The sequence below is a fragment of the Mustela putorius genome, unplaced genomic scaffold, assembly GCF_011764305.1.
Source record: "Mustela putorius furo isolate JIRA1106 unplaced genomic scaffold, ASM1176430v1.1 tig00003853_pilon_pilon_pilon, whole genome shotgun sequence".
Classification (NCBI taxonomy): Eukaryota; Metazoa; Chordata; class Mammalia; order Carnivora; family Mustelidae; genus Mustela; species Mustela putorius.
Genome location: NW_025422005.1, coordinates 82,662,957 through 82,683,540, shown reverse-complemented (window position 1 = coordinate 82,683,540; position 20,584 = coordinate 82,662,957). Strand labels below are relative to the sequence as shown.

Genomic DNA, 20,584 nt, shown 5'->3' with positions numbered 1-20,584 from the left:
ATATAATAAATACAGTTACTTAATTTCTTAGAGTATTGGCTAAATTTTTTTGCATAAATTAATTCTCAAAATGTAATATCAGATTGATATTGGTGATATCTCCATTTCCTGTATGTATAAATTGTGTCAAGAGATGTTAAGTAATAGGCTCAGAGTACAACCTGGATAAATTGAGGTACATCTGAAACTAAAATGATACTCTTATCCAGTCCTGTAAACTGGTGTTACTTATAAATAATTATTTTTTCTTAATTTATATATTTCCTTTTTAAAATTCACTTTTTTAAATTGTGGTAAAATACACATAAAGTTACTATCTTAACCATTTTTTAAGTGTACACTTAGGGCATTAAGTACATTCATGTTTAATTAATAGAATTGATAAATCCCCAGCCAGATTTATCTCCCCCAAATTTAAATAAATAAAGGAGAAGAGACCCAAATAAATAAAATCATGAGTGAGAGGAGATATCACAACTAACACCACAGAAATGCAAACAATGATAAGAGAATATTATGAAAAATTATATGCCAATAAATTGGGCAATCTGAAGAAATAGATACATTCTTAGAAACATATAAGCTATAAAAACTGAAACAAGAAGAAATAGAAAGTATGAAGACCCATAACCAGAAAAGAAATTGAGTCAGCAATCAAAAATCTCCAAAAAAGCAAAAGTCCAGGGCCAGTTTCTCAAGGCAATTCTACCAAACGTTTAAAGAAGAGTTAATACATATTCTTCTCAAACAGCTCAAAAAAATAGAAACGGAAATTAAACTTCCAAACTCATTCTACAAAACCAGCATTACCTTGATCCCAAAACAAAACAAAGGCCCCACTACACTGAAGAATTATAGACCAATATCTCTGATGAACATGGATGCAAAAATTCTCAATGAGATACCAGCAAATCTAATCCAACAGTATGTTAAAAGAATTATTCACCACAGTCAAGTGGGATTTATTCCTGGACTGCAGGGGTGGTTTAATATTTGCAAATCAATCAACATGATACACCACATAAATAAAAGAAAGGATAAGAACTATAGGATCCTCTCAGTAGATGCAAAAGAAAGAAAGAAAAAGAAATTGACAAAGTGCAGCATCCATTCTTGATTTAAAAAAAAAAAAAAGCCCTGAACAAAGTAGGGATAAATGGAATGTATCTCAACATCATAAAGGCCATTTATGACAGACCCACAGCTAATATCATCCTCAATGTGGAAAAACTGAGAGATTTTCCTCTACAGTCTGGAACAAGACAAGGATGTCCACTCTCACCACTATTATTTAACATAGTATAAGGAGTCCTACCCTCAGCAATCGGACGACAAAAAGAAATAAAAGGCATCCAGATTGGTTAGGAAGAAGTCAAACTTTCACTATTTGCAGACGGCATGATACTCTATGTAGAAAACCCAAAAGACTCTACCAAAAAACTGTGAAAACTGATACAGAAATTCAGTAAAGTCATGGGATACAAAAATCAATGTACAGAAATCTGTTGCGTTTCCATATACCAATAATGAAACAGCAGAAAATGAAATCAAGGAATTCATCCCAATTTATACCCAATTGCACCAAAAGCCATAAAGAAACCTGGAGTAAACCTAACCAAAGAGTTTGTAAAAGACCTGTAATTCCAAAAACTATAGAACACTTGATGAAGAAATTGAAGATGACACAAATAAATGGATAAACATTCCATGCTCATAGATTGGCAGAACAAATATTGTTAAGTTAACTATAGTACCAAAAGAAATCCACATTTAATGCAATCTCTATCAAAATGCCACCAGAATTTTTCACAGAGTGAAAAAGAACAATCTTAAAATTTGTATGGAACCACCAAAGACCCCTAAAAACCAAAGCAGTCCTGATAAAGAAAGCAAAACCTGAAGCATCACAATTCCAGATTTCAAGCTGTATTACAAAGCTGTAATCATCAAGACAGTAAGGGACTGACAGAAAAACAGACACATAGAACAGTGTGATTCCATCAGAATCCTAGAGGAGAACACAGGCAGTAACCTCTTCGACCTCAGCTGCAGCAACTTCTTACTAGACGTGGCTCTGAAGGCAAGGGAAACAAAAGCAAAGATGAACCATTGGGACTTCATCAATGTAAAAAGCATAACAGAAGAAACAATCAACAAAACTAAATGGGAGAAGATATTTGCAAATGACATATCTGATAAAGGGTTAGTATCCAAAGTCTATAATGAAGTTACCAAACCCAACATCCATAAATAAAATAATCAAGATAGAAGTGGGCAGAAGACATAAAGAGACATTTTTCCATGGAAGACATACAGATGGCTAACAGACACATGAGAAAATGCTCACTATCCCTCACCATCAGGGAAATACAAGTCAAAACTGTGATAAGATGCCCACACACCAGTCAGAATGGCTAAAATTAACAACACAGGAATCAAGAAATATTGGCATGGATAAGAACGGGGAACCCTCTTACACCTTTTGTGGGAATGCAAAATGGTGCAGCCACTCCGGAAGATAGTATGGAGGTTCCTGAAAAAGTTAAAAATAGAACTACCTTATGATCCAGCAATTGCGCTACTAGGTATTTACCCGAAGGATACCAAAATGGTGATGCAGAGACACATAAGCACCCTGAGGTTTATACCACCTTTATCAACAATAGCTAAATTATGGAAAAAGCCCAAATGTCCAATCGACTGATGAATGGATAAAGTAGTGAAGATATATGATATCTGTCTCACACACACACATGTAATAGAATATTATTCAACCATAAATAAAGAATGAAATCTTGCCTTTTGCAATGCTATGGATGGAGTTAGAGTGTATTATGCTAAGCAAAATAAGTCTGTCAGAGAAAGACAAATGCCATATTATTTTATTTATATGTGGAATTTAAGAAACAAAACAGATGAACATAGGGAAATTAAGGAAAAAAGAGAATGAGACAAACCATAAGAGACTATTAACTAGGTGTGCCTGGATGGCTCATTTGGTTAAGCCGCTGCCTTCGGCTCAGGTCGTGATCCCAGGGTCCTGGGATCCAGCCCTGCATGCGGCTTCCTGCTCAGTGGAGAGCCTGTTTCTCCTGCTGTTCTGCCTTCTTGAGCTCTCTTTCTATCTTTTGGCTAAATAAATAAATAAAATCTTTAAAAAAGGAAAAAAAAAGAGACTATTAACTATAGAAAAGAAACTGAAGGTTGCTGGATGGAAGGTTGGCAGGGAATGGGCCAAATGGGTGATGGGTATTAAGGAGGGCACTTGTGGTGGTGAGTATCAGGTTTTATATATAAGTGATGAATCACTGAATTCTACCCCTGAAACCAATATTACACTATATTTAATGAACTAGAATTTAAGTAAAAACTTGAAACAAATAAATAAAATCCTCTTTCATTAGGAAAAAAGGAGTTTTCTTCCTGATATTATGCCTATATTATTTTTAAAAAATATTTATTTATTTTAGAAAGAGAAAGAGAGCATGTGCACCATGAGTAGGAGGAGGGGCAGAGAAAGAGAATCTTTAAGCAGTCTGCCCATTGAGCAGGAGCCCAGTTTGAGGCTTGGTGCAGGGCTTTATCCCCTGACCCAGGAGATCATAACCTGAGCCTGACATTTAACTGACTGAGCAACCCAGGTGCCCCTGCTTATATTGTTTTTTTAAAGCATTACTAACAAGTAAACTTGCTGTTTTTGTTTAGTTCTTGGTTGCAACGTTTTATCCTTTTAAAGTAATTTCAGGAAATAAGTACATACTTAATTTCACAGAGAAAAAACAAGAACATATCCAAATTAAAATCATAGATGGAATTAAGTACTGAAATTAGTTTTCTATGAAGTGATTGACAGTTCTAAAGGTATAATCTTAGAAATTGCAATTAATGCTAGTTTTGTGTTTTCTCATCAGTTTTTGATAAGTTAAGAATAAAGGAAACATACACATACATAACAATAAAAATCTGCTTCTAGGATAGGACTTGATCTGAAATCTTTGTACCTTTCCCTTCTACTTTATTTATTTCTCTCTCTCAAGTTTTTTATTATAAATTCTAACAAGTAGCACCTACCAACTCAGCCAGGAAGTAACAAAGAGCCATTCAGACCATAGTTCCTCTTATTCCATGTGCTCAGGGAAGTAAACTGGTCATTATTTTGGTATATCCTTAAATTTGTCTGCAAGTGTATCCATCATTTCAGTGTAAAAGATAAATGTTTGTTACGTAGCAAAGTTTATTAAAGACCATAGAAAAAGTATTATTGATAAATGATTTGATACATTCAATTAAATACTAAGTAGAAAAAAATGTGGATATTGAGTAGAATTTGTGATTTTCTTAATTTTAAGGATAGATCAGGTAGAAGTGCAATTTTCTGTACCAAGTGATAGAGCAAAACATGTTTCAGTTTAGTATCTGTTTGACACACTGTAAAAATATATTGAATTCAGGAATGATCAGTTCAATATTGTTCTTTCTGACTTAAACTGGATTCAAGCTTGCCTTTATGCTACTTTGAAAAATGTTAAGAAAAACAATAAAAACCAGGGTGTTAACCAAGATTAATAATGAAAAATAATATTATCATTTTTTTGAAAGTATAACTAGTTATTATACTAATTACAGTTGATAATTGAGCTTTATGGAAGCTAAGGTGCTGCCCCTCATGCTGTCAAAAATCCCTGTATAACTTTGACTCCTCTAAAACTTAAGTACTAAGAGCCTGTTTTTGACCAGAAGCCTAACCAATAACATAAGCAGTCTGTTAACACATACTTTTATACAGGTACTGTATTCTTATAAACAAAGTAAGTTAGAAAAAAGAAAATGTTATTAAATAAAACCATAAGGAAAAGAAAATATGTTTATAGTCCTGTACTGTATTTATTGAAAAAAAAAATCCATGTTTAAGTGGACTCATGCCCTTCAAACCCATGTTGTTCATGGGCCAACTGTACTAAAACAATATTTTAAGTATGCAAACTGAAGTTATTTTGTAAAGAACATCACCCTAACATAATCAAATAAATTATTTGAATTTTTAATATGTATGTATGTATATGTTCCTCTGCTACTGACTTTAGACATATTGATTAATAGAATACTCCAGGGAAAGTTGGATCGATTTTATGTGTCTTTTTTCCCCTTCTGAAGCATTTTTGGTAGCTATTGACCCGAATTTCTGGTGGGAATATTCTGGGCTATTTTATGGCATCCTATGAATTAGAGAAGAGTGACTAAATCTCCAACGATTGGTCCAACAGTGAGCTTTCCTATTAAAATGGTACATATTGTAACAGGTTTGGCCCTAAAATGATCTTATGTTCCTCTCAGACTGTTTTTCCGGTGCACCTGAGTGGCTCAGTCGGTTAAGCATCTGCTTTCGGCTCAAGTCATGATCCTGGGTCCTGGAATGAAGCCCTGCATCTGGCTCCCTGCTTGACAGAGAGCCTGCTTAGTCCACTCCTCCCAGCTCCTGCTTTCTCTTGCTATCTCTCTCTTTCTCAAATAAATAAATAAAACCTAAAAACAAAAACAAAAAACCCCACCTGGTTTTCCATTATATTTAAATGTGTTCTTTCCTCCCTCATATTTGTGTGTTTGTGTGTAGGGGTGTACGCATATTATGCTTATATATATGTTATGAACCCATCCCTCTTGGTTCTTGGAGTTTGGGGGGTTTTGTTAGTTTTGTTTTCTGATCTTCTGGCCTTTTGCTAATTACAGTCATCTTTCTGAGAAAAGGAAACTTGAGGAGAATAAAGTGAGAAAAGAGTTAAAATTGTTAAGGCAACATTTTCATCCCATGGCTCTTTTTTTTTTTCTTTCCTATAGAAGGAGAGTAAGAAAGCTCGTTTATAGATTTTAAAGTTTCCTAATACAGCTCAGAACAATACACAAAATAAGGTAGAGATTTAAAAAAAATTTGACTCAACATTATATTAAACATTATATATAATATATGTCATATATATTGAACAATTAATTAAGCATTATATTCATTTTTAATAGTTTAGCACACATAGCTGTATATTTTTAAATTGTGCCCATACAACCTTAAAATGGTATTGGAAAAATCTAATATTTGTGAGTTGTCTTTACAATCCAAGTCTGGCATCACTGACAAAATATTAACAGACATATGCTGAAGGTATTAACAAACATAAATGACTTTCATTCTCATAATTTTTTACAATGCTAATGCTTTTACCCATTATTGTTTATATACTCACTCATTCAGTAAATACCAAGTTCCCGGTAAGTGACTAATATGTCCTTGCTATCAAGAAGCTTACAATTTTGAGGGAAGATAGACACACAAATATTTCCTACTTGTCACCTGGTTAACTATTTCCCACAGTATGTAACACAGCAGCATAGCATCTGAACTTTTTATTCACATATTTATATGCACTTCTGCTAACTCATCCAACACTCTCAGCCTCTGTAGGAAAAAGACAAATGAAGGGGGCAGAAGATGAAGCATACACTGAGGTATGGGGACTATCGTATGTGACAGCTCCATAGAGTTGCAGAAGCTTTTACTGCCAGGGATGTGTGCTAGTCAGTAGGACCCAACAAATACAACAGAAATAGATTCCACAGATGTTGCATGGTATACACATGAATTTAGTTAATTAGTATGTTTCCTATTTACTATGGAGAATGAAGGATTTCGACATGAGATGTCAGAGATTAGGGAGGTTCGTTCAGTGGTGCTATGAAAATAGGTTGGAGAAGGACAAGACCAGGTCTTGGGAGATTTTATGTGTGGCTATTACAATAATTCAGATTAAAGAAAGTTGAGAATCTGGAATAGGGCTGAGAACAAGAAATACAATGAGTAGGTCTGAGCATCTGATTAAATATAGTTGGTGAAGATTAGAAATAAGAAGCAACAAAGCAGGTTGAGAATTTAAGGAATGTCTTCAGCACTCCTTTTGACCAATTAGATGGATGGTGATGACAATTTACCAATAGAAAAATGAGTGGAAGATTATGGCTTCTGATTTTACCTTTTTTGTTTGGAATTTTTTGTGATATCCTAGTGGAAAAATCCAGTAAACCCTCAGGTATACTGGGATAGGTATGGAAATCAGCCCAGAAGTTTGTGGGTAGGAGATGTAGATTTGGTATTAGTTGCTGTATGCTCTAGTAGAAAAATTATGAGCCTTGAAGTCAGTCAAATTCAGTCAGTATCTCATTTATGGTTATTGGGAGTAGTAGAAATAATATAAAATAAATTTTCACTGAATTGGCATATGGTGAGATTTTTTTAAATGGCAGTCATTAATATTATCAGCTTAGTATTTTTTAAACACTTTTTAAAAGATTTTATTTATTTATTTGACAGAGATAACAGGCAGAGAGGCAGGCAGGGAGAGAGGAAGGGAAGCAGGCTCCCTGCTGAGCAGAGATCCCGATGTGGGGCTTGATCCCAGGACTCTGGGATCATGACCTGAGCTGAAGGCAGAGGCTTTAACCCACTGAGCAACCCAGGCGCCCCAGGTTATAGGTATTACATGAAGTCATAGCATTGGTGAGATCATGTAGTCATTCTTCATATCTACACTCGGTAACATGAGAAAACTAAATCCCAGTGAAATTCTGTCACTTGTCATGTTCACTGAGTGTGATATTCAGACATACTGGAATGAATATGTTCTAAATCTGTCTATAGATATTATTTCAACATGACTTACTCATATTGTATAATGTTATTATCACATCCTTTATTTTAACATAGTATATGTGTATCACTCTTTGGGTTTAGAGAACTCTTTTGTAGAAACAGAGAAAAAGTAAAGTAGCCCATATGAGGGGCTGAACTTCTTTAAATGTTTTACTATGAACTCTTGGTGTGCAAAGCCAATATTTTTGAAAACCATTGAACCTGGTAATTATTTACTAAGGTGTGGACTTCGAAATACTAGATATTTGTGTTAAATAAGTTTGGAATACTAAATAAGTACACGAAAGTAAACCTTTCAAAAGAAAATTTGGTATAATAAATATATATTTAGAAGGGATACTTGGGGAAGAAAATCTTCGCTTTAAAAAATATTATCTTGGGACTCTTAAAAAGGCAAATTTCCTTAATAAGAATTAATATAATATATAGTTTACAAAAGTGACAGGATTTTTTCCCATAGAGATATGTTAATCATATAAAGTGAGATGTAAATTTATCCCTTTTCCTCAGTAACCAATGACTTTCTTCTGCAAATAATAATAATGATAATCAGTTTTGCCACAATTTCTTTCTTTCTAAGTTTGTGTGTTCCTTAAAGCATTGTTCCAGGCTTTCTGTATATTTTATCACCATAAGTATATGCCATAACACATTTAAAAATTCCCTTAATTTTACAACTATTAAATAGGACTCAGAAATTAACTTTTTTGCCACCATCATAGTTAAATATTTTATTCCCCTGTTGTCTGATAAGAAAATGTGTGTTATGCATTAGGGAAACATAAAATCAGTCCTCACAGATTCTATGTTTCTATACTGCTGAATAATTGAACATATGATCTGCAGTAACTATTGATTGGTACAAAAAATAAAAAGGGGAGGGTGGAAATTTTTAGGCAAGTCTTTGGTTTTAGGGTTTATGTTTCTCCTTGTAACAAATGACTTTGTAATAGTGAGTTGCATTAAATTCCACTTAATACTTATTACTACATGTACAATATATGTTAGATTAAATAAACAGAACTTTTCAAACATTGGCAATTGTTATGCTAAATTCTCCACCCCCGACCATTGTAACTTTTTACAATTCTGTAATAATATATAATGTTATTAACCAATGGCATTCATTAAATGTGCTCAATTTTTAAAATTACACTGATTTTTATTTCTATTAAAGAAAAACTAATTCTCTAACAATGCTCCAACCTGCTATTACAACCACTTACCTTTTAACTGAGAAGTGATATACCCTTTTCTTATTGAATTGGCTTTTGTGGAGAGTTCCTTTTTATTTATGATGGGATACTAAAGGGACTCTGGGATCCTTTGGAATTCTTATTGTGCTCCTAGTCATTCTACCCACCATGAGTGGCATGACACTGAACAGTTAAACATGGGCTTTTATCATAGATGTGAGCTTTCCTCACATGGTTACAATGGAAATGAACAAAAGTCTCAAGCCAAGTCATTCAGGACATTGTAAATATCTATTAATCAGGCTAGTGAATGTTTCATGATTACTTTATGAGGATTATTTTGAAATGCAGCTTTATTTCAGGGTCCTGAATTTAAGTTGTGGGAGGTACCTTTGTTGAGCCTTTTGAAAGAGCATTAAAAGCTTTATCAGCACCTTGATAAGCTTGAGAAAAATAAGAAGAAACAATTATTCTAGCAAGTATACTCTGTGCTTCTTAGAGTTTTTCTTTCTTTCTTTCTTTAAAGATTTTATTTATTTATTTGTCAGGGATAGAGAGAGAGAGAGCAAGCGAGCACAGGCAGACAGAGAGACAGGCAGAGGCTGAGGGAGAAGCAGGCTCCCTGCTGAGCAAGGAGCCCAATGTGGGACTCGATCCCAGGACGCTGGGATCATGACCTGAAGGCAACCGCTTAACCAACTGAGCCACCCAGGCGTCCCTTCTTAGAGTTTTTCTTATTGTAATGCAAATAAATCACACTTACTAGAACATCTGTCACATTGTAAATATCAAATTTGTCATTTAGCCATCAATGCCTGAGAGTTTTGCCAATATTTTTTGCAAACATACTATGTGTTAGGAACTTTGCATACTTGATCTCATTGAATCTCGTTCAAACTACACTGTAATCCCAGAGAATATGTATTAATTGCCCCCATTTTTTGCTGGAGAAGCAGTACCAGGTGTGGGTAAGTGGCTTGCCTAAAGTCACCAAAGTTCTCAAGAAATCCAAACCTTGTAGTTTTCCACCATTCCAAAGCACCCAATACAATAGTCATGGGGAAATAAGGAGTGGTATAATGGTTTAAGGGATGAGGAGAGGTGAGAAAGTTGTATTGTTTTTATAGAGAAATACGGAGACATTTTATGGCAAGGTAAAGAAGAAAATGGAAAACAGAAGTCTGAAATTGTATTTAAGGGGGCAAAAGGGGAAGGACACCAGGAGACTGGAAAAGAAGAAAAGAGGTAGATGTGTTAGTTTTTTGACAGTTGTTAGGATACTTTTCCCCTCATTGATAGAGAAATAATTTGGTGAAGATGGAAAGAATTCCAAGGTGGAACATGTTAGCCAAGTGAGTTTCACTTTGCTTCTCAGAGAAGAGGAGAGAGAGAGTTAAAGGGAGAATAACAGCTCCTCTCCAGTAATACACACAATAGCAAAGGCTAAGTGCGGAGAAGAAACTGCAAAACAAAGTAGGACAATACAGACAAAGAACATTAAATTGTTACGTAACTAATTTTACATTTATATTAGGTCTTATTACCAGTTTACTTTTATGGGGTGGAAGGAAGAAAAGAATAAAATAAAGCATTTTATTATAATGGAGGAACAAATAGGGGTGATATCTTTATTGAACATTGGTTTTATTATTTATAATTAAAACAAAGTAAATAGTTCTTGAACTTCTAAATTAGTGATTATTTATTTAATGGATATTCTAGGTGACTTCCAACATTATTATCCCTTTAAGGATATGAAAATAAAACTAACACACAAAGCGGGCTTGAGTCAGTTTGCTCAACTATAAATTATACACAGGTTACAATTAATTGCTTTAAAAAGGAGTTAATTTTATCAGGTCATTAAATAACCTCATTAGTAAATTATTATGACAAACATTATTTGCAAAAATATTGGAGCAGTAGCATTTTCACAAATTATTAGTCCTTAGCAACAACTTATGTTTTGCTTAAGTGTAGTGATGGAATCAGCCACTATGCCATTAGAGAATATTATTATTAAGAAAATATAGGGCATTTTATAAGTTGGATATAAATACCATATATGGTGATGTGGGAATGGAAGAAATGAAGGTGAATGAGAAGAAAGACACAAGAGAGGAAAATAAATACATATAAAATTCAGTGAAGGGCAACCTAATTTAGCATTCATTCAAAACTTGAGTTCTTATAATATGTGCATATATTTAAGTTTTAAATATTCTAGGTCAATGAGATAAGATTGAAAAAAAAGCAGCAAGTTGAGAAGTCTTATTTACTGATTTGAAGAATGAGGTAATTCATTTTGAGCTGTCTTTAGGCCAAAATTTTAGTCAAAGGAAAAATGTGGGTTCTGATTTCTGCCAGACTTAATTAGCCATATGTTAAAGAACAATAGTTCAATATATATAGTGTGGAAAATACTTCTCATTATGGATTGATCTTTTTAAACTGTAACTATTCCAACTATTCAGAGCAACACAGACAACCAAAGAATTAACATCACTGGATATGTGAAGCAGATACCACCCACATACCCATGTACAAATTATATTTTGTAATATAAAAGTGATCATTGGATTCTTTTCCTTAAATTTCCAGAGTGCCAATTTACAAGCAGCCTCTTGGGACATATCTAATTATATCAAAATTATATATTCATTCTGCAAATATTTACCATGATCTGTGCTAGGAGTAAAAGCCTTCTAGATCTTTAAAACTCCCAGTGATCTTTAAAATCCCCAGTCTTGGGGCACCTGGGTGGCTCAGTGGGTTAAAGCCTCTGCCTTTGGCTCAGGGTCCTGGGATCAAGCCCCACATGGTGCTCTCTGCTCTCAGGGAGCCGGCTTCCCTTCCTCTCTGCCTACTTGTGATCTCTCTCTCTCTCTGTCAAATAAATAAATAGAGTCTTTAAAAAATAAAAAAAAATAATAAAATCCCCAGTCTTGGGGTGCCTGGGTGGCTTAGTCGGTAAAGCTGCTGCCTTTGGCTCAGGTCATGATCCCAGGGTCCTGTTATTGAGTCCCGAGTCAGGCTCCTTGCTCAGCAGAGAGCCTGCCTCTCTCCCCACCTCTGCCTGCTTGTGCGCTCGTTCTCTACCTCTCTCTCTCTCTCTCTGATAAATAAATAAAATCTTTAAAAAGATAAAAAAATAAAATCCCCAGTCTAATCACCACCTGGGTTTAAAATTATAAAGGCAGTGAAGAATAGGAGCAGGGAGTTCCAGGTTAGACTTAAACTTAATCCCATTTCTGTCCCTTACTACACCTGTGCCCTTGAGTAAGTTATTTCAACTCTTGTTTAGGTTTCCTTATTTTTTAGGTAGAGATGGTAATTAAAAGTGGGGTTCACTATGATGATTATCACAGTGCTTGGTGCCAAAGGCTTAGTGGTTATTAGTGTCATTCTCATTGAAATTGTGGATTTCCCTTAGAAGAAATCTTTGTGTTTATTAAATGGTTTAAAGAAAAACTTTTATATAAGAAAACAACAAAAAATTAATATTTGAGAAATAAATTGTACTTCACCAAAATTAGAAACATCTGATCTTTAAATGAAATGGCAAGTCATACAATGGGGGAAAAATACACATACACACTTGACAAAACTAGTTATGTATTTTCAAAACATGCAAGGGTTTTTTTTTTTAAGATTTTATTTATTTACTTGACAGAGATCACAAGTAGGCAGAGATACAGGCAGAGAGAGAGAATGGAGGAAGCAGGCTTCCTGCTGAGCAGAGAGCCTGATGCGGGGCTCGATCCCAGGACCCTGGGATCATGACCTGAGCCCAAGGCAGAGGCTTTAACCCACTGAGCCACCCAGGCGCCCCAAGGGTTTTGTTTTTTTTTTTAAATAATATATAAGACAGTCCAATTTTCAAAATGGGGCAGAAGATTGAAACAGGCAGATGAATATGGAGGCATAATTAATAAGTACTTGAAAAGATGCTCAGCATCATTAGTCATTAGAGAAATGCAAATCAAAACAACAAAGTGAAACCACTTCACACCCACTAGAATAACCAAAATTAAAAAGACTAATAATACCAAAGGTTGGCAAGGGTATGAAGCAACTGGAACTTTCACACATTGCTGGTCCAAGTGTAAAATGTACGTTGGAAACAGTTTAGTACTTTTTTGTATAGTTAAACATACAGCTACACTGCAGTTAATACCACTGTTAGATATTTAACCAAAAGAAATAAAAATGTTAACTGTAATGAGTCCTATGTCAATGTTCCTATTAGCCCAAAACAAAAAAAGACAAACAAAAAGTCAATCAGCTTGATCCATTCATCTGTTGATGGACATCTAGGTTCTTTCCATAGTTTGGCTATTAAAAAAAAAAAAAGTCAATCAGCAGATAAATGGTTTAAACACATTTTGGCATATTCACTATTCACTGAATAGAATACTACTCAGCAACAAAAGGGAATGAACTACTGAAACATGAAACAACATGGTTCAGTCTTCACAGACATTGTGTTGAACAAATGAAGTCATAGGTACTGCTTGTTAAGCATTTAGTGACAGGGAAAACAAAACATTTTCCTTGACTTCATGAAGACCCAAGGCTCTCTAGGTGCAAAGTAACATAATTACAACACAGTGTGGTAATGTATGTAGTGATGGAGAGATCCCCAGAGCTTTGTGAATGCACAATCCAGATGCCGAATGCTAACCATGACCCTGATGAATTTAAGTGTAAGAATGTTTATTAGGGTAGGGGAAGAGGTCATGGAAACTTACTAGAGGGAGTGGCACCTTTACAGAGTTGAAGGATCATTAAGAGTTATCAGGAAAAGAGAAGTTGGAGGGATAGGGTTATTACTGGTGGAGGGCTCAAGAGAACAATTTTTCAGTGAACTAGCATGATCACTCCTGAGTAGTTTAGTATTTCTGTAGTGCATGAGTCTCTGATGAGTTGAGTCTCTGAGCTGGAGAGTTAATCAGATTGTGGAAGTCCTACCTAGGATGCTAAAGACCTTGGGCTGCTACTCTGTTGAACATGAAAACTGACTGAAAGGTTTCAAGCAGTGATATCTCGCTAGATAGGGTATGAACATAAGAATAACAAGACTGGACATGTTGAGACAGCTGGAGAGCTGTTATAGAATGCAGATAAGAGACGATTAGAGCTTGAACTTCCACAGGGAATGAATTAAATAAGTAGTACTTAAGTCTAAGTGCTTAGGTCTTTTTCCTTATGATTTAAAATCAGCAATCTTAATCAAAAATTGGAAAATAAATGACCACTTAATAAGTAGCTATTGGAAATATACAGTATTTCACCCCTAAATTCCTGTAGCTTAGGATTTTAATGTTGTATTAATCTTTGTGTACATAGGATAAAACCTAACATTATCATAAAGTCAAAATCATTATTTTCAACCAAATAAAGCTATATTGTCCCAGTGTTGGCATTACTAAAATAATATACTTTGATCAGCATTTGCAGATTACATAAGATTATTTCTATAATTAGTTTCAAAGCATTTTCTCATATTTATCTCCTTGAATATTAAACTCATTAGGAAATGTATATTTAGATATGTAGAGAAGATTAATTTATAAAACTAAAAGTAAACATAACAACTAATTGAAATGCTTAATAGAGCATTAACAAGAATTAACTTCTGGTATAACCAAACAAAATGTTTTCGTGATTTGTTCTTGTGGTTTATTTGATGCAAACTGCAGGCATGGGTTGCAGAATAAAAGTAACAGAATCTTATGACTAGAAAAAGCAATTGAATAACTTTTAAGTGTGGTCTTATAGGAATATTTCAACAATTAATTGGCCTTAATTTTTTTTTTAATTTTCATGTGAAATTCAGAGGCATAAACTTTGTCTGTTTTAACAATTATTCAGGAACAAGTCTAATTAACCAATTTTTATAGTTAGATAAAGATGGTCTCAGAAGAATTTAGGAAGCAACTAGTCTTCAATATTCTCCATTAGTTGTATAACTAATATATTTGTAATTGGAATATATTATTGATGTTAACTTACCAGTTTTCTGTTACCTCTCATGGGAGTAAAATGTGGTATGAACCAGTTTTTCTGGATACCTGTTGTTCCTTTATTAGAGAACCATCTTTTAGCTGATGTATCTGTGACCACAAAAAGATGAGTAGTTGTTGATTTATATGTGATATATTAAAAATGAAACCAGGTTCTTAGTTAGTAATGGTGATAGGGTGTGATATCTTTTATTGACAGGAGCCCCTAACACTGTCAAAAAATAATTTGGTTTTATATTACATTTGTCTATATAAAAGACTGACAAGTGTAAGTCATAAGAGTGAGGCAACCCATGCACAAAGGCTACATGTTAGAATTTAGAAATTTAAAAATGCAAATTTTAATAGTCTCAAGAATTTTTAGTAAATAAATATCTACAGGAAGCCACAGCCGGTTTTGTTTACCCTGTATCTTGCTTACTGGTGTGCTAACTGAATAGTGAGGCTGCTAAAGAATATATTTATGCAACAGGACTTAAGAAATTGCAGTTGAACTTGAAATCAAGCTCAAGTTCATTTCGGGAATGTAGACCAAAGAAAGAAAAGTCACACCTACAAATAAATTTTCTGGTTCTATTCAGTCTTTTGAAAAGAAAATAGAAAAGTTCCTAAGTATTAGCACAAAATAAGATATGGGTATTCTTATTTTTTTATAATTATAATTAGTTCAGTGAGACTTCAATTTGAAAATGTCAGGCTGAATACAAGTATATCCTTCTATCCTGTCCTGAATTGCCACTAAAATGAAAGAAGCAGGATTTTTCAAATGCCGTAAGCTTAAAAGGAAAAAGAATAAGACAGAAAACAATAAAATGTCGGAAGCTGAAAAGCAGATGGCTCTATGAGATTGGGACTAAGCAGCCCCAAGAATCTGAATTCTGAACTGGACCCAAGACGTACCATGATTTGCACTACTGAGTCTACTTCACGTTTCAGGACTAGTAATACCAGGTAGCTGTGGGAGTAGGAGTGAAGGTGAGGATCTGTCAAATTTCTGGTAAGAAGCAGCTATATCCCTTCAATCCCTTGTCCACGTTGAATAGCTCAAGAACCCTCTTTGTTCAGCAGAGAGAGTTACCCAGTGCCTGGACTGGAGGACACAAGGCAGAAGGATACCCTGGTGAGAAAAAGGGGATTCAGTGAATTCTTGCATGCTACAAGCTGAGAAAATTATTCTCCCTTGTCTCACCTGGCTTGTAGAGCCGCCGCTTTGCAGGTACAATATGACAGTTGGGCATGGCTGTTTGCTGCATAATATGAGTTGTTATGACTCACAAGGAGATCAATAACTAATGTAAAGTGGTACATTCAGAATAAGAAAAATGGAAATATGAAAAAGCCAGAGCCCAAGAGATGTTGCAATTTTGAAAAGTCCCTACAATCTTCTAAGCCGTCGTTCTTTCAGAAAAAAATAATGATATTCTTAAGCAATTATTTTTCATTAAAAATAAAAGAGAAAACTGTGTCCTTGCTTTGAGTTTCCTAGGCATGCAAATCCCCCTTTTAGCTATATTTCCCCCCAAATGATGAAAGTTAAATGACTCAAAAGAAATACTTTAAAAGCCAGTATTTATATTAATTGGCTCACTATACAGGATGACACAAGTTCATTCAAATTTGTATTGAATATGTACAATCTTTAGAGTTTTTGTTTCCTCAGGTAGGGGAAGATTCCAGTACTTTGTGTATTCATGTGTGTGTTACAGTCATTTGATTTCTTCTCCACAAAGACTGGTTTTAAGTAATTAAGTTCCAAATGTTTTCTTTTCCGTGACCAAGCTGAATTTTGGATATCAACTTGGTTAAGCAAAAACAAAACAAAACTGAGAAAGTCCATGAGATAATCTCTCTTACTTTGGAGCTGGGATGGTTGGATGAGTTTTAGCAGGCAACACTCAGAGTAACTCACAAAAAAGCATCTTCTGAGAGCTAGAACAGCAGTCACAAATCTTCTCGCTCTGTTTGAGGCTTAACAAAGTAGTGGAGATAAGCTTCAGAGAGACCATATCTTAGCCTGAAAGGAAAAAGAGACACATACTTTTTGTGTGTGTGTGAAAAAATTGTGCAGTTATTTTAAAAATGAAATCCATGACACTTCATTGTGGATTCACATAGAATTTTATTTTCAAAATGTCTCATTACAATACTAATTGCCAAGATTTTTTAAGGAAATACACAGGTTCAAGTATATTTGTATATATTCAAGTAGGTAATAACATATAGAAACATATCCCTTTTATGATATTCCCTATTTGATTTTGATTATTCTTTAAGCTTTCTTAAAATTGTCATTTAATGGTATGTTTTCATTTCTTTTTCTAAAAGATATTTTTGATAAATAGGACAAGTTACTCATCAGATTATTATTCTAAAAATATATATTTGCTGCTTAGGTCAAATAATACTTATTAGAGATTCTGTGTAAAAAAGTTATAACCAGTAAGTTATCTCATGTAGTGTTGAAAATTATATGGAAATATAGTTATTTGATTATAATTCCCTAAACTTTTTATGAATATTATAAGGCCACATAAAGAAATATGTCTTTTATAAAATAACTATTACACATTATTTATTATATTGGTCAGTAAATTTTATGTATTGATTGGCATTATGAAATTCCTTAAAAGACTTTTGTGTCACAAAAATAGTTTGTCTCTCCTGATAAATTGGTATTGTTTATTTCATCAGATATTGATAGTTATATAATTTATAGTAATTTTATTTTAACTCCATTACTTGGAAACTCAGAGTTAATTTTGGTGTTCAATAATTGTAATTATTCAACTATTAGATTACCTCAAATACCTTATAAAAACAGAAGAGTTATATATTATAGGGACATGCACAAATTTGTGAATGGCATGTTTACTTATCCCATTAATTCTTTAGGTGTTGGCTTAGTTGAAGGAAGATGGAGGTTTTGAACTATAGATGACACCATAGTAAGTTATTGTAATAATCATCTAGAGCCTACACACAATATTGATTATTTCTAGACATTAAGTTCAGACATAAATTGAAGTCTTATTCTGATTTTTCTCCCTCAGGCTCTTTAAGCTCTTTCATTTCCAATTTCACAGCTATAAGCTTGTTATTTAACATAAAAACAACTCATTATACTTATCCTTAGTTAAATTCATGTGTGTGGAAAGAATAAAATTCTAGCATTATCACTTATTTGGAAATGATACAAAACTATTTCAAATCCTTTCCTATAAAGGGGCATGGGGAATGATCTCATGAAACTATAAGGACAACATATCAAGGTACAAATAAGAAAATGAAATTCTGACCACTGAAGTCTTATTTATTTCCATTATTTTATTCAATTATGTCATATTTTTTAAAGTTTTATTTGAGAGCAAGAGAGAGAGAGCATGAGTGGGGAGAGGGGCCAAGGCAGAGGGAGAAGCAGACTTTCCACTGACAGGGAGCCCTGATGTGGTGGGTCTCAATCCCAGGACCCTAAGATCATGACCTGACCTGAAGTCAGACACTTAACTGCCTAAGCCACTGAGACACCCCTGTTGTACTTTTAACAATTATTACTGGTCTTGGCACTATACTAGTCACTGGGGATTATTCAGTGGTTAACTTAAGTATATTCTCTTACCAGAGAAGCTCATCAATTTTTTTTTTTTTTATTTGACAGAGAGAGAGATGACAAGCAGGCAGAGAGGCAGGCAGAGAGAGAGGAGGAAGCAGGCTCCCCGCTGAGCAGAGAGCCCGATGTGGGGCTCCATCCCAGGACCCTGAGATCATGACCCGAGCTGAAGGCAGCGGCTTAACCCACTGAGCCACCCAGGCGCCCCATCATCAATTTTTTTTTAAAGATTTTATTTATTTATTTGACAGAGAGAAATCACAAGTAGACAGAGAGGCAGGCAGAGAGAGAGAGAGAGGGAAGCAGGCTCCCTGCTGAACAGAGAGCCCGATGCAGGACTCGATCCCAGGACCCTGAGATCATGACCTGAGCTGAAGGCAGCGGCTTAACCCACTGAGCCACTCAGGCGCCCAAGCTCATCAATTTTTAAGGGAAAAATAATTACCATACTAAAGTAAAAAGGGAAAAACAGAAAAGATGCCTAATGACCATCTTGAGGGCTGAGACTTTAACCTGGTATGTTGGGAGTTTGTTAGACAAAAGAGTTGAAGAGTTGAAGCTAGTCCATTAGTGGCAGATAAAATGTGCCCACCATAACACAGAGGTTTGAGAGAACAGAGTGAATTTGAAAACTGACAAATATGGCATGGCCTCTTCCTAAAATGCATGCTGACAGATGAGAAAGTAACTGACAGCAGTTAGGGCATGAGGGTAGGGCATGAATAAATTGTTATGGGTCATACACATGAACTTAAGACATTTATGGAATTTGGATATATCCCAGAGGCAGTGAGTGGGCATCTGAATTTCTGGATTGATGTCATCAATGTATTGCTTTGGCACCCAGGCTCAGGAATGTCACCATACAAAACTGCAATGGAACTTCCTCTGCCCTCAAACCAATATTCTTTAGGGTTAGTTGAGACCTGACTGAAATACTTTTCACATAGCTTTTCTTATCAACTTTGAATCCCTCAGATGTTGATCTGGAAAATGAACTTGCAAAAAATCACATAATTTGTATTATAAATGCACTGACAAGGGGGCCATATCAACATTTACAGCTTTCACCGCCATACCTTAATGGGAAAAGATTTATGAATAATCACTAATGATATAAATTCATAATGATGAAATGAAATATTTATAAAGCATTTCCTTTTTATTTAATTGCATGGTAATCTCCAGTTCATTAATTCATTATAAGATCAGTTTTGAAGTCATTGTTGGCTTTGAGTTATCATTGTTCAGGATTTGTTAGTCAAAGAGGATGAGTAACATGAAACTGTTTGTTTTTTAAGTTTAAACAGCTTTATTGAGTTATAATTGATATACTGCACGATTCATTCATTAAGAATGTATAGCAGTGAGTTTTAGTATATTTGTAGATATGCATGGCCATCACTACTGTGTTCATCATTACTGAAACTGTTTTTGGAGAGAAAATGAAAGTGCTGAAATACTTTTTTGTAGTATCTATATTATTGGGCTATTTTTAGGGCAGTGAAGAAATGCAGTTTACATCAGTTGTTTTTCTTTAGTTCATAGGATGTTCTAGGGTGTCTTTAGTCATCTGTGAAATCTTGTATTATAAGCTGATTCATTTTCTGTATTTCCTTAGAGAGGAAAAAATTATGAAAGATTTTACAGTTGTCTCAAATTTTGTTCCAGTTTCATTTTGTGGGCTTCAAAATTAATGTGGATAGACAGATTGTCTTTCATTGTCTTCTGAAATGATTTAAATCGCTTAAGCTAAATTTTAAAATAGGATATCACTTCACCTGTGTTCTAGAAATTTGATGTGTTAGATATATTCATAGAAACACAACTTACATTATGGATTTATTATTTTTGTGGATCTAATTTTAAATGGATATTATGACTGCATTTATTTGCCATTTTAGACATACAGTTTGATTTAGCTCAGGATTAAGGAATGTAGAATTTTAAAAAATATAATACCATTTAGGATTTTCACTATAAAATCTATTACACTGTAGGAGGTTTCACATTTCTAAAATGCAAGCAGTAAGTACTATGGGGTCAGGGACTAACCAGTGAA

The 20,584-nt window shown here is 34.3% G+C and overlaps 1 protein-coding gene across 3 annotated transcripts in view; it reads left to right on the top strand.

The window, feature by feature from the left end:
- DPYD (dihydropyrimidine dehydrogenase) overlaps nucleotides 1-20,584 on the top strand; it is an 836,293-nt gene that overhangs the window by 280,497 nt on the left and 535,212 nt on the right. Inside the window, exon 9 of one of the 3 annotated variants that reach the window (XM_045064891.1) lies at nucleotides 5,335-5,538. The exons of the other annotated variants lie outside the window; for them this stretch is intronic. Within the exon in view, the coding sequence (XP_044920826.1) occupies nucleotides 5,335-5,399 (65 nt within the window). The 3' untranslated portion in view covers nucleotides 5,400-5,538. Of the gene's footprint in view, nucleotides 1-5,334; nucleotides 5,539-20,584 lie in introns of those variants that run through there. 3 annotated transcript variants of the gene reach the window in all.